The sequence below is a fragment of the Diadema setosum genome, chromosome 5 (assembly GCF_964275005.1).
Source record: "Diadema setosum chromosome 5, eeDiaSeto1, whole genome shotgun sequence".
Taxonomy (NCBI): Eukaryota; Metazoa; Echinodermata; class Echinoidea; order Diadematoida; family Diadematidae; genus Diadema; species Diadema setosum.
In genome coordinates this window covers 46160587-46174386 of record NC_092689.1, presented here as the reverse complement: position 1 = coordinate 46174386, position 13800 = coordinate 46160587, and the positions used below count along the sequence as shown (strand labels likewise).

The following is a 13800-nucleotide window of genomic DNA, read 5'->3' as shown; positions in this document are numbered from 1 at the left end:
ATAGACAGCGATCTAGTTGAAAATAGATTATGTGAAAAATAGGTAGGGGCCTACCCACAGTAAATGGACAAAATAGAGACAGCTGAGAATACGTTGTATTTTTCTTATCGGATCTAGACAGGGTCTAGACCCTAGTGAGACTGGGTTGCGTAAAATGCAAGCATGATTCCATGCTGCATGCTACAACTTAGCGTTACAAGTAAAAAAGTTACATTACAAAATTTACATGACATAGGGCCTAACAAACTTAGTAACTTTTACTTAGGTTCAATCCAGAAGGAATAGGCCTAGAGAGCGGATGTCACTTCGATCTAGACCGGTTCTAGATTTATTTTTTTCTAATTAAAGAGTCCTGTCTCGTGTAGGGCTAGACTAAACCTTCTGCAGTTCTATAAACGATAGGCTATTTTTTTTCTGTGAGTATCGTGCATAGCCTAAGTAAGGCTGTAGACTCGTGTAACCTTCTACGTAGCCAGCCTAGAATAAACGATATAAAAACAAGACCTAGTCTAAATCGATCTAGGTCCAGACATCCGATTTAGATTTATTTTGGTCTAGACAGACTCTAGCCTAGACTGTACAGATCTATATAACTAGATCTAGTATTTTTAGTTAGCGGCTAGGCCATGTAGCATCACATTACAGCCCTGGCAAGCTTCATATTTATAAACGCGTAACGTTACAGCAAGATCGGTCTGGGAATGTAAGCAAAACGTTCCAAGAACGATCTGTTATGAAGCCTGCTCTGCAATCAGGGCATAAATGGGGGATGGAGGATGCATCCCCCAGGGCCAGAGGTTGAGGATGGTGCATCATGAATACTTGTACAATGATGTATGTATGCATAAATAATTATGGCAGAAGATTTAATCCTAGTAATTCCGCTGTAGATGGGCAACTCCATGAGAAATGTTCACTTTGGTGAAAAAATGAAGTTTTGAGTTTCACTTCAGTTCTCAAATATTCTGAAAAAGTAACATATATATTTTCATTTTTCACTAGTCTCATCTTTGTCATTGCAAAATTTTGTATTTTTCTCAGTCAATGAAAATACTGTATGATGTGTTGCAATGAGGCAAAAATGTGGCTATTTTTAAAGAGTTTAGTGTTCCTGTCTCTAAAGCAGGCCAGATATGTCCTAGAGGCCTTGTTCAGCTTTTGAATTATAGTCCAGTGTATATACCAACAGAAAATCACAACCAACTTCCTCAGCATTCATCAGTTTTTGACCCATTGATCCTGAAAGTTGTGTGATTTCTCTAACATTTGAAGCGTCATGTCCGTTAACGTTTTTTACTATAAGTTTTCATAGCCAGGAGGAAATTAGTGTAAAGTTGCTGCAAATTCATTTTCTATGTTAGGATTGAATCCCCTTGCATGTGTGGAAACCACTATTCTATACCACTTCTAGTTTTCCTGTAAATGGCGTAACGGACATGACGCTTTGCGTAACGGACATGACACCTCATATTAGACAAGTGGCAGAAATAACACTGGCTCAGTGAAACAGGGTGGTGATTAGTTTTAATTGCTTGAGGATAGTAGGACGTTTCTATACTTGAGTAAATAATTAAGTCTGCACATCATTCAATAAAACAAAAACAAGCAGACTTTGCTTTCTGCCACTGGAAGACTGTTGATTTTAGATGATCTTGCTGTACCCTGTTACACCGGTTTGATCCATTCCCACCTCTTGTAATCCTGACTGATAAACAGCAGCTGTCATTCCAAGGAGTATTTAGACAATGGAGTTTTCACTGTTGGCCTTCCCTTCAATACTTAAAATGAGCACTTTCTACATATAAGTACATTGTAGACAACATTTAACACATATTCGCCATGGAGTCAACACAACAGCCAGGAACTCCTGCACAAATGGATCCTCGTGCATCCAATGAACATGATCACTGATGATACAACAAAGAATCCAAATGTCACCAGCATCAATGTCTTCAATGATGGTGTTGTCTCATAATTAAAAAAAAAAAAAAAAGTTTGTGCTGCATCCATACATGTACCTCTCTGATCTCTATGACTCTATAAATCCACACCTTCAGTGGCACGTTAATGAGATATCACTTGCCAAGAGGGCTGAGAATGGAATTGTTTCTTTATTAAGCGTGTTGACAGTACATGTAGCTCTATCGTCAGAGAAAGTTGGTCTGAATGCTGCCTATCCATTTCATCAATACAACTAAACTAGATGTACCTCTATGCCACGGGATATACCGGTATATATGACAGCGCACAGCATCGTACAAAAAGCACAATTTTGAGATGCTATGAGAAGATGTTTATCCACAGAAAGGTACACTGTATAATCATTTACAACCAGTTTGTAGGGAAAGCATCCAGTATTTCAAAAAGTCCTGCTCCCAAGCTGGTGAGAATAATGTAACCAGTACACCACTCTGGCAAGCTTTAAGAAGTGCCTAAGCAAGCAAGAAGTTGATTATATAATTTGTACGAGTTGAATTTGCCGAGAACAAAACAAGAAATACTTTGTTGCCCAGGTGACCACTCTACATGAAAATGGATTACCGGTATATGTTGTGAAAATTCTCAGAAAAAAAAGGGGGCTTGATCATTCACTTCTAGCCAAGAAAATAAAGCATTTGTTGACAATGATAAAGTACTGGTACTAGCAGAGGAAGTTTTTACAATAGTCTATCCAAGATTGGATAACAGAGGATGATTCTACTCCAAGGATGACATTAATGCCAAATGAAAGAACTTTGCAGAAATAAAATTTACATACCTTATTTCTTTCAGATGATAACATTAATTTGATAATGGTACCAAACAGTTTTGTGGTCCTGTTTCATTGCATAAAAGTTGATGCAATCCTGAGTTCATTTTGATGTTGTATTCAAACTTTTTATTTCATACAGATCTGGTTCTGGTTTGTTCTGTTTTCTTTGCCTATCCGCAGATATGGAGACATGATCTTCTGTGTTGTACATGTATGCCATTGTGGTACTCTGGGCATTTACTCCATGTGCTTTAGAGTAGCTGTTAGATCACTGAAACCTGCAATAAAAGGACTTTTTGATGTTTTGTTCAAGAACATAATGTAGTTAGCAGTGTGCAGTAATTTTAATCTTTTTATTTTGAAACACAGAAGTGAAAATATGGTTCACCTTAACAAGGGTGTCATGTCCGTTACGCTGGTGTATAATACTAAGTATCAAATATTAGGCCACTAAGAAAAAAAAAATAACCACAGCATAAGATAGTAATATGTCCTGTTTTGCTATGGTGGGTGGTAGTGAATGGAAATTTGTCACTAATTGTAGCTAGCTGGTGCAGGAGCGAATTTTTTTATATTTGTTTGTTTTGTAAATTATATACAAAGACTAACCCCCCTAAAATGATATAAATATAAGAAATATTACATGATTGCAGTTATGATGTGTGTCCCTATGTTCTAAACTTACTATGCCAACAATTGAATATCTGCTATAGGGCAAGTCCAAGATAATGTCCCCTCAGATGCTCAAAATTCATCTTGATTTAATCAAAAAGTTATTGATATCATCTTGTAGCCAAAGAGTTAGATTATATATTTCCAGCAAAGAAAATATTTAATTATGCAAATTTATGCAAGAAATATGGCCTTAATTTGCATAAATTAAAAACAAACCTTACGTATGGGACAAATTAAAAATATTTGTCTAAAATCAGTTGAATTTATCCTTGACCTAGTTCCTTTATGGACATGACCCCTGTATGAGCTAGTATAATTTCCAATTGGTAAGACAAGGTCAGTACATTAATTATGCAAATTATGGTCTTTCCCAGAATGAAGTGTCCCATACGTAAGGATTTGAGTATGTTTTTTTAAGTTTTTTCTGAAGATTTCTAACATTGACCAATCATACTTTAGGAAGTTCTAATTTATTCATTTTAACTCCAGATTAGCAAAACTAAATGTGGAAATTCAATTAGTCCTTCATCTTATAACTAATTAAAGTTTGCTTACGTATGGGACAAATGCCTTACGTATGGGACATTACATGCAAAGTGAATGGGAAAACCGCCTTTTGACATGGATGCTACAATGTCCTTAGGACCTTACATTTGTTTGGTTAATGGTTATCTTTGCACCTTCTCTGATAGATATGTCTACCTCTCCTACTTAGTTGACCTCAGGGAGAGTGTAAGAACAGCATTATTGAGTCATTCCATGATTAAGAAAGGAAAATAAAGAATGTTCATTTATACTTGTATTTTCTTATTTTCATTACAGGCTGTGCAGCTGGTCTTCAATTAACATTCCTCCTTTTAACATTGTGATGTTGGACATTTTCTTAATTCAGTTATCATTTTCAACTTTACCTCTCTACAAAATGACTTTGTCCTAGAGAATGGGATTCTTTGAGTGTCATTTTAGGTGCAGTACACTGTTCAGCATGTACTACAGGCTGTACAGCCAAAAAAGGGAAATCAAAACAATTGTGCTTGTGACACTCATCAATGACAACATTACAGGTCTTACTGAAAAGAAAAATCACTTGAGGTGCAGCAGGTAACTTTGTCATTACTTGAGATGATAGCAAAGGAAAAACCCTACGAGAATACTTTTGATTTTGATATGATGTTTAATATTTCAACTGCACACCCTCAGAATGTGTCATGACTTATCAAGGTCATGAACATGATTTCTGAAAATCCTGTAAAATGAAGACTTTAGTTCACATTTGCCAAGAACCACAATATCAATACTGGTTCTGTGGTTGGAATGCTAATAACAAAAATTACACAAATAAATAGGGAATTCAATTTTCTTTTCTATATTGTGTTTGAAGAGACAGATGTGCTCTGAGACACCTTCATCAACTCATACTTACTTTGTACCCCACAGCTACACAATCATCAACAAGCATTGCAATCTGGTAGTGTATGATCAAATTAGGTTATTAGAATTTATCAAAATTGTAAGTTTCAGATCAGTGAGTTACTTAAGTGTTTCAAATCTAGAACTACATTTTCTCTTAAGATTTAAATGTACAAATGATAATCTTTCATGTAACATGTACAAAGTATAAACACAAATTTTGTCGTCTTTGGTTTCATAGACCTGAAGCCAAGCAATTTGAAAAAAAGAAGAAGCCAGCATTGGCACATACATTCTTCTATCTCTTTGTTCTACCTCGGCCTTTAAAATCTAAAATTTTCATTAAAATTTGATTGATTTTGCAGAAGCTACAATTCACATGGCAAAACATGATGATTACAGAGCAAAATTAATTACTCTTGTTGTTGTGTTTTGTGCTGCATTTCAAACAATTACAAAGCTCTACAAAAACTTAGACAACTTGCAAGGTATAAAGCCTAGAACTACTGAAAGTACCCGCTTCAAACTGTACATGTACATGTATTTGCAAATTACATTGTACATGACATTTGATTTTACAGTTGAAATTATCAAGACTACAAATTAGTCATGGTACATGTGCATGTATGCTACATCAAGGTCGCAAGCTAGAATTCGCACATTTTTTTTTTTCATTTGATAAAAAATATTGACCAGAGTATTACAAATGGGCTAGAAATAGAGTGTCAGTATACTGTATCTGTATGTGTAGACTTCATGACGGAATCCAAACTAAGACATTTAATTGTAAATTGGTAATTACTTTTATTTGTCTTATATTAGCTTTTGTTAGGTATCTGAACCAGGAAAGTACCCACTTAGAAGTCTATTTCATTTGTTACAAGTTGTAATCTGATTTGTGGAACTGAATATGACACTATGGGGAAATTTAAAGTCATTCCCATGAATACACTTGTGCACTAAAGACAAATGTCCCATACGTAAGTTGAGCAATGTCCCATACGTAAGGTGTACTTTCGTTAATTAAACCAACTTCATGACAATATGCGCCATTCTTTTGCAGTGAAACTTTGCTGAAAGATACTTCAGTATTGTACCTTTCTTCACTTCTAAACAGAACTTGATCAGTAAGGTACTTTCAGAGAATTTTCAATTCAAACTTTATTTTGAAAAATCTAGTTTTTCTCTGGTCCCATACGTAAGTTGCCATATTTTTCTTAATAAAATAATTAACCCAAGGTCAAATGACATCAAACTTAAACACAATATTCTTCTCAGGGCTACCAGTCCTCCTGATGATAAACAGTAAAATCCAAGTGCTCCTTCATTACTTTTCAGAGGTTTGAAATCTCTGAATGTCCCATACGTAAGGTGCGCGATATCTTGGACTTGCCCTATACCTTGTAATAAAAAAATTCTCTTAGCTTACAAAAAGTGGACAAAACTGTCATGTCCGTTACACTCGAAGTGTCATGTCCGTTACGCAATATTTTAAACTATTAAAAAAGAATGAACAGTAAAACTACTCTAAATTAGGACTTTATGAGTAAAGCATGACCTAAAGGTTTAATCAAGACCAAAACCAGCTGCATCTTATCCAAAAATTCACAGGAATTTTCATAATGATAAGTAGATCAAAATGCCTTGTCCATTTAGTGTCATGTCCGTTACGCTCGCTAAAAATGCAATTTCTCAACAACCACTTGATAAATTTCCATGAAATTTTCAGTGTACGTTCCATATACTTAAATGTGTCTGATAAACTCAATTAGAATCTTTTGGAGACTCCCAATTTCACTGTGTGATGGTTTGAATCACAAAAAAGTGGTCTGAATGTCATGTCCGTTACGCTGGAATTGACCAGATACTGCGTTTTTCCTTGGGGAAATTCGTTCCATTGTAGATACTGCATTTTTCCTTGGGGAAATCAGTCAATTGCATGGGGTTTCCCCAAAGTATCTACATTTTCATCAATAACTTAAAAACAAAACAAAAACACAAAATGATATTTTCCAGGAAAATTGGTAGCTAGATAGACTAAAATTCCACAATGAAGGAATTTTTCAAAAGAGTATATTTTCCAGTTGCTTTGGCAAAAACATAAAATGGTGAATATCTTGGTTGTTGAGAAATGGAGCTGGATGTAGATACTGCGTGTTTCCTTGGGGGGGGGGGGGCAGTGCTGTGGCTCTTAATCACAATTATAACCACTAGCAAAATGGGCTTCAGAAATCCTGATTTGTAAAATATGCCCATGAAATGTATAGCATATACAGTAACAAGCATTAGGAATTCCATATTTGATGATTGTAAATGATCAGTGCCAAGTAACAAGCACTCCCATTACAAAAACACAGTTATAATGAAATTTCGTTATAATGAAGTAAAATTTCAGGTCCCAAAATTATCGCCATTAAGTCTATGCTGCAAAGTTTACTTATAATGAACACGGTTATAGCGAAATTTTTGTCAGAACAAAATCTTTTTAGAACACCATTGACAAAGAAAAACAAAAGAAATGTGCTCCATTAAAACGAAATAAGCTCCATTATAATCAAATGAAGATCCCTTGCGAAAAAAAAAAAATATATAGTGGAACATTTACAAAGCGTCTGCAAGGGTGTACGCTTCAAATCACTCTGTGTTCGTTGTGTGTCACGCACTGTTTCTGAAGAGAATTTACATCATTAAATTATGATACATTAATCCGAATTGAAATAAGGCTCACTGGTTCGACGGTTCATTTACAAAACACTTAATTTTAGATACCAAGAGGTTCATTAATTTGAACATGAAATAGGGTTTGTTATAATGAACATTGTGGTATTATTCCAAGGGTTCATTATTCATTAGGTTCGTTAATCCAACAATGAAATAAGGTTCTTATGACGTTTTGTAGATGTTAATTTGAAAATCATTGATTTGAAGATGATAGGAATCTTCATTATTCGAATCATTTGTTAATCAGAACATGAAATAATAGAGAGAGAGATAAAAAGATGAGTATACTATCAAAACTTCGAAATTACACATTCAAGTTATATTGTCTTTCAATAAATGCAATTTCAAAACAACAAACATTTCTCTTTTTTGGATTAACAAACCTTCGGAATAACAAACCTTATTTCATTTTCTTTCTGATAAATGAACCTTTGCAACAATGAATCCTCATAATAACAACTTAATGATAATAATGTATTTCATTTTGAAGTCAGGAAAGTTATGGAACAAAGAACCTTATCTCACTTCCGCAATTAGAAACTTCAGAATAGCGAATCTTTAGAAGAATGAAGCTTCTGAAAAAAGAACCTTATTTCGTTTTTGGATGAACAAACCTTCGGACTAACAAATCCTGGGATGGTGAGCCTGCGGAACAAGGAGCCTTCGGAATAACAAACTTCAGTAGTAACAAACTTTGGCGTAACAAATGGCAACCAAATCTTGAACCATTATTTCTTATGCATAGTTATGCTTTCAAGCTGGGCTTAAAAGTGCTAACAAATTTATGCTGTCTGTTGGATGTAACAAATTTAATGAAGTAGTATCCCATTTGGCATAGCTTTCCAGGGTATCGTGAGTATTCATCATTCAATAAGGTACGCATGGTTTGCTTGTTTATGCTGTATTTGCTCAGTTGTAATAAAATCTATATTGTAATCGCGTAAGAATCACCCCCATGCCTTCCCGTGCTTTTTTTGTGCGGCTATCTCCTCCGAAGCTGTGGACACACACCACTGTAGGTGAGTGCCACACACACACGCACACGATGTATGCGGGTTATATACAGCTTGCGCCAGCTCGCAGGCTCAGGTCGCACACACAGACCTCTATACAATCTGTGGTAGCACAGTGGGCATTCTCACTCGCCCAGCTGATCGTTCGCGGAGACAATGGATATGATACACGCACTATGGGTACGGGCGATATATCGCGGAGAGTGGCGTGTATGTATTGAGCCTGTCGCTGTGTAGCATTGCATATCACGATAAGTTCTCCGTACACGGGAAGCTACGAATACCATATTTTAGTTCGCACAACTGCAGAATCTTCTGCAGCTCAGGAACGTAATTTTAACATAAAGGGCTTTTTACACTTGTATATAGTTTCAAGAAAAATCTGGCAAGTACTGCATTTAAATCAAGGGAAAAAGTAAAATTATGGGGAGTTGACCTTTGACCCATGACCCTCACATTCCCTAGATAATCACTGCTAGTCAGTACATGCATATATGGACTAAAGGGCTTTTTACACTTGTAAATTTTTGCTTAGCCCCGGACCAACGGTGGGGCTAAGGGGGGGCCTTAGCCCCACCGTTGGTACGGGACTATCCTTAGCCCACTTTCTGTTTACACTCGTTTTTGCCAAAGTGGGCTAGCCCCACCGATACTACGGTACTATCTGGCCCTGCAAAATAGCAGGGCAAGTGAGTGTAAACAGATGAAAAAATAATCCTGGGCTAAGCGACGGAGACGAAGTCCGACCCTCACTGACCAATCAGAAACGAGGTAATCAAGTGCTGCCGGTGCGTGCGTGTACGTGTACAGTACACAGCGTAATTATGAATATTCATGTGGTTTGGAAAGTCCGGGGCTAAGAAATACAAGTGTAAAAAGGTCAGTTTTCTCCTTAGCCCCGGACAAGAGATCGTACGGGACTAATTGGCGAGTGTAAAAAGCTGAAAAAATTGGTACGGGACTAACGATAGTCCTGGGTCAGAGAAAGTCCGGGGTTAAGAAACACAAGTGTAAAAAGCCATTTAGTTTACTCTCACTTCGAGTATCATTGCGGCTCAGACTGTTTAGGACGGCTAAATATCCACTTAAATTTTGTCCTTGCCGATCGTGCCCTTCCGTATCAGATTACACGCGCCGCTGTCCATTCGTCTACTGCATAGCTGCTGTAAACATACATATTCATAAGATGAGCGGACCTGAGGGAAAACTTCGCTTTGACGACCGCCTATTTTTGAAATTACAATTGGAAATAAAATGGGTGGTTCTATGGTCCATCAAACCTAAGTTTTGGTGATTAAAATAAAAAGGAGGGAGCAATTGAAGACATTTTTTCTCCCATAACGTGGGAAAAGAAATATAAAGAAAAAAAATACGAGGCCCTGAGACCCATGGATTCCCACAGGTGCATACTTATTAAACGTAATGACTATGATCTCCCCTCCCCAAATAACAATGATTATATTGATGATATAATAATAATACTAACAATATTACAATAATGATAATGATAATAATAATAATAATAATGATAATAATGATAATAATAAGAAAATATCAATTATAACAACAATCATATGAATAAAAAAAAATTATAACAATAATAATAATGATAATGATAAAGTACAGTCTGAAGCAGATAAACTGGTGAGGATATGTATACAACCAATTTCACTTGCCTTGTTTTTTTGCGAGTGGTTCAATTTGAAAGCTTGGAGTACAGCAATTATTGGATTCACATCACAAGTCTGACACCCATGATTCATACAGCTCAGGAACTTGACACTAGGCAGAAAAGGCCTATGACTCTGACAACTAGGAAAACAAGACCCACAAGTCCGCCACTAGGCTAAAAAGGCCCATGAGACTGACAAGCTTTGTACAGCCGAGTTAGACTCGTGGGCTTTGTTTGCCGTGTGACAGACTCATAGGTCTTTTTTTTATGCCTCCGCAACGAAGTGGCCGGAGGCATTATGTTTTCGGGTCGTCCGTCCGTCCGTCCGTACGTCCGTACGTACGTCCGTAAGTCCGTCCGTCCCGTTTTGTTTTTGTCGATATCTCAAGAACCATGTGGTTGTTTTACATCAAACTTGGTATGAGGGTATATCCTTGGGGGATAATACTTTGTGTGGATTTTAGGGTCACAAGGTCAAAGGTCAAAGGTCACAGGTTATTTTGTGAAAAAAAAAATTGAAATTTCATGTTTTTCTCCATATCTCGCAAATGGTTCAAGGTATCTTCATGGAACTTAGTATATATGCTTGTACTGATGGGCAGTGATTATCTAGGGAAGTTGGGGTCATGGGTCAAAGGTCAGGGGTCAAAGGTCAAGGTCAACTCCTCAAAATATCACTACTTTCCTTAAAATGCAATATGCCCAGGAAGGTTTGTTTTTTTTAAACTTGATGAATGGCTTGTATTACCCAATATATATTTTTGGGGAAGTTTCTTGCCAAAAGGTCAAAAGGTCAAAGGTCAAGTGAAAGTGCTAAATTGCACTTTTTCCTCCATATCTCGAAAGTAACTCAAGGTATCATCATGAAACTTACATATTTATGCATGTTCTACCTAACAGTGATTCTCTGTGGAACTGTGAGGTCAAAGGTCAGAGACCAGGTTTAGATAATGCTATTTTCCCATTTGATACTGAAATTATACTTTTTCTCAATACCTTGAAAATTACTCAATGCATAAACTTATAAAAGGGTCAAAAGTCAAGTAGAAATCATCAGTTCCCCAAATACCTGCACTCTGACATTCTAATCATTCATCCAATTGAACCTAGTTCTAGGAAAGTGGACATTCAGCACATTTGTGCCAAACCTGTCATTTTAATATTTTGCCAATTGTGTGAAACTGTCATCACACATTGTCAAGACATTGTACTATAGACCTATTAAGAGAACCATGCATTATGGCGGAGGCATATCAGTAGCCGTAGCGATATATCTAGTTTGCCTTACTGTCAGACTTTTGGGCCTTGCTTGCCTACTGTCGAGCTCATGGGCTGTATGACATGTGGACTGTGTGACTTGTGGACTTTTTTTCAATGTCAAGCTTGTGAGTCGTATGACTCTGTGTCGGTCTCATGGGATAACCCCCAGTTGTCATATACCTTGTTCATGAACGGTGTAGTACATGCATTGTATGAATGCATGTGGCATTCATATTGGGATTAGAGTACATATTTTTGTGTGTACTATACAAATAGCGCACGACTCATGAAAAATGAATCCCCTGCCAAAACACATGCCATATGTTATAAAGGAATCTGCAGTCGTTGCAAATTTGTGATGATAACTGTAATGCTTTCAGACTAATTAGTAACACTTTTGTCATTGCTTACTACTGTATTGCACATGTGATTATTGTAGGTATTGCTGTCATCCCAAGAGGCGTGTCAGATGGAGGAGCTAGAGGGGGAGGACACAGCTGTGCAGAGTGACATTTCTTCTGTAAGTATCAGCATACTATTGGCAAGAGCCTTCAGAAATGAAAATGAAATTTTATAGCCTATAGATGCATTACTCATACTACTTTCAGTTAGATTTTTCTCTTCATGCTTAACCCTAAAAGGGCCGGGGGGGTTGAATCAACCCCCTTGATATTTTCCGCGACCATTCTGCCGCGCGAATTTTTTTGACCGCGCCGCTCTCTGACTTTTTACTTTCAAGTCTCGCACGTCTTATGACACCATTTTCGCGAAAATTGGACGTACCGTTACGATGCTGCACGACCTTTTAAATACATGTTTGTCAGACCGAAAATGGCTCAAAAACGTGATTTTGTATACAAGGTCTATGCAAATAGAGTTTTCTCACCTTATTCAAAAAGATATAATTATTTTCACTTTCAATGGCTGAAATCAATTAATTTTAGCATAATTATGCTTGAAATAGGTTCTGTAATAAATTTTGAGAAAAACGAACAAAACAAAAGGTAAAAAACAAGGAAATACATAAGAAATTCGTAAAATAGTAAAATACATTTGGAAATTACTTTTGATACCAGATTTTTTTTCAAGTACATTGTTAGGAATGCTACAAGGAATAATGTCACCAAAAATTATGATGCCATTAGCTTTATTCTCTGAATTAGAGCAATATTTATGATTTCACGCATATTAATTAATATAAAATATAAAACATGAAAAATTCAATTTTTTCTTTTATAGTTTGGTAGATTACGCGACAGGTAATGTTATGGCTGCAATGCCAATAAGAAATGAATTTCTTATTGAATTCTTTGTTTCTTGACTTTTTGTTTTTCAATGAAATTTGTCCACAACATTGTTGTAAGAATAAAATGTGTAAGATATGTTATCAATTGATTTTTATCAATAAAACCAAATAGTAAATGAGGGGGGAAATAAAATTTGATTGTAAACACAATTTGCATTGAAATTGTACAGGAATTCACATTTTTGAGCATTTTTTTTTTTTCAGACCTGTATGCATGTACATATTTATGCATAACTTCGGAACCGCGTGCCTGAGGGTTGCAAATTTGGTGTCAAAAGGTGCGGGAGACTTGAAAAAAACAGTCCCGAAACCTTGCAGCGATGGTGTTTTGTGATGGCGACACAATGCGACAGCGCTGAATGGCAAGGGCCAAAATTCTAGACCTTACTGTAAGTAGATTTTGCTAGATCTAGTAGTTATTATTAGTGTACTCGCTACTGCATTACGTGCGCTCTTATAGAATCTTCTCTTTATATTTGTATATTATTTAAACAAATAGTATTATATCGTCGCTGGGGCGACAAGACCTCGTATCTACAAAATGTCAAATGTTCAGGAGAGCCAAAAAACATGGCGGCCAAAGCACTGTGTTGAATGGGATAACCTTTCCTTTGACATGCCGTGGTGGCTTCATTTTTGGAGTAAGACAGTTGGGATTTGGACAGGACATCACTTAACCCATTCTTTGACCATTAATCCAAAAAGTCATTTTCACCAAAATTGCAGATACAAGGTCTTGTCACCCCAGCGACGATATGTGATTTTGCATCACAAAACAACAAAAAGTTGCACCCCTTGATTTTCCGTGAAGACTCAAAACAGGTGAAATGGGTCAACTAAGTCAATCTTGAGTTTTTCATATTTTCTGAAAGAGCTGTCTTTCTTCTACATTATTCATTAGTCTGGGATCATAACACAAATGGGAAAGTGTGTTTTCCACAGTTTATCTACAACCTCTTTGGGGGAGAGTAGAATGATCAGGTATGTATTA

At 36.4% G+C, this 13800-nt stretch overlaps 1 protein-coding gene across 1 annotated transcript in view; it reads left to right on the top strand.

Moving 5' to 3' along the window:
- LOC140228366 (uncharacterized) overlaps positions 1–13800 on the top strand; it is a 114511-nt gene that overhangs the window by 85395 nt on the left and 15316 nt on the right. The window contains exon 5 of the mRNA XM_072308591.1: positions 11943–12023. Coding sequence (XP_072164692.1) covers positions 11943–12023 — 81 coding nt within the window. The remainder of the gene's footprint in view (positions 1–11942; positions 12024–13800) is intronic.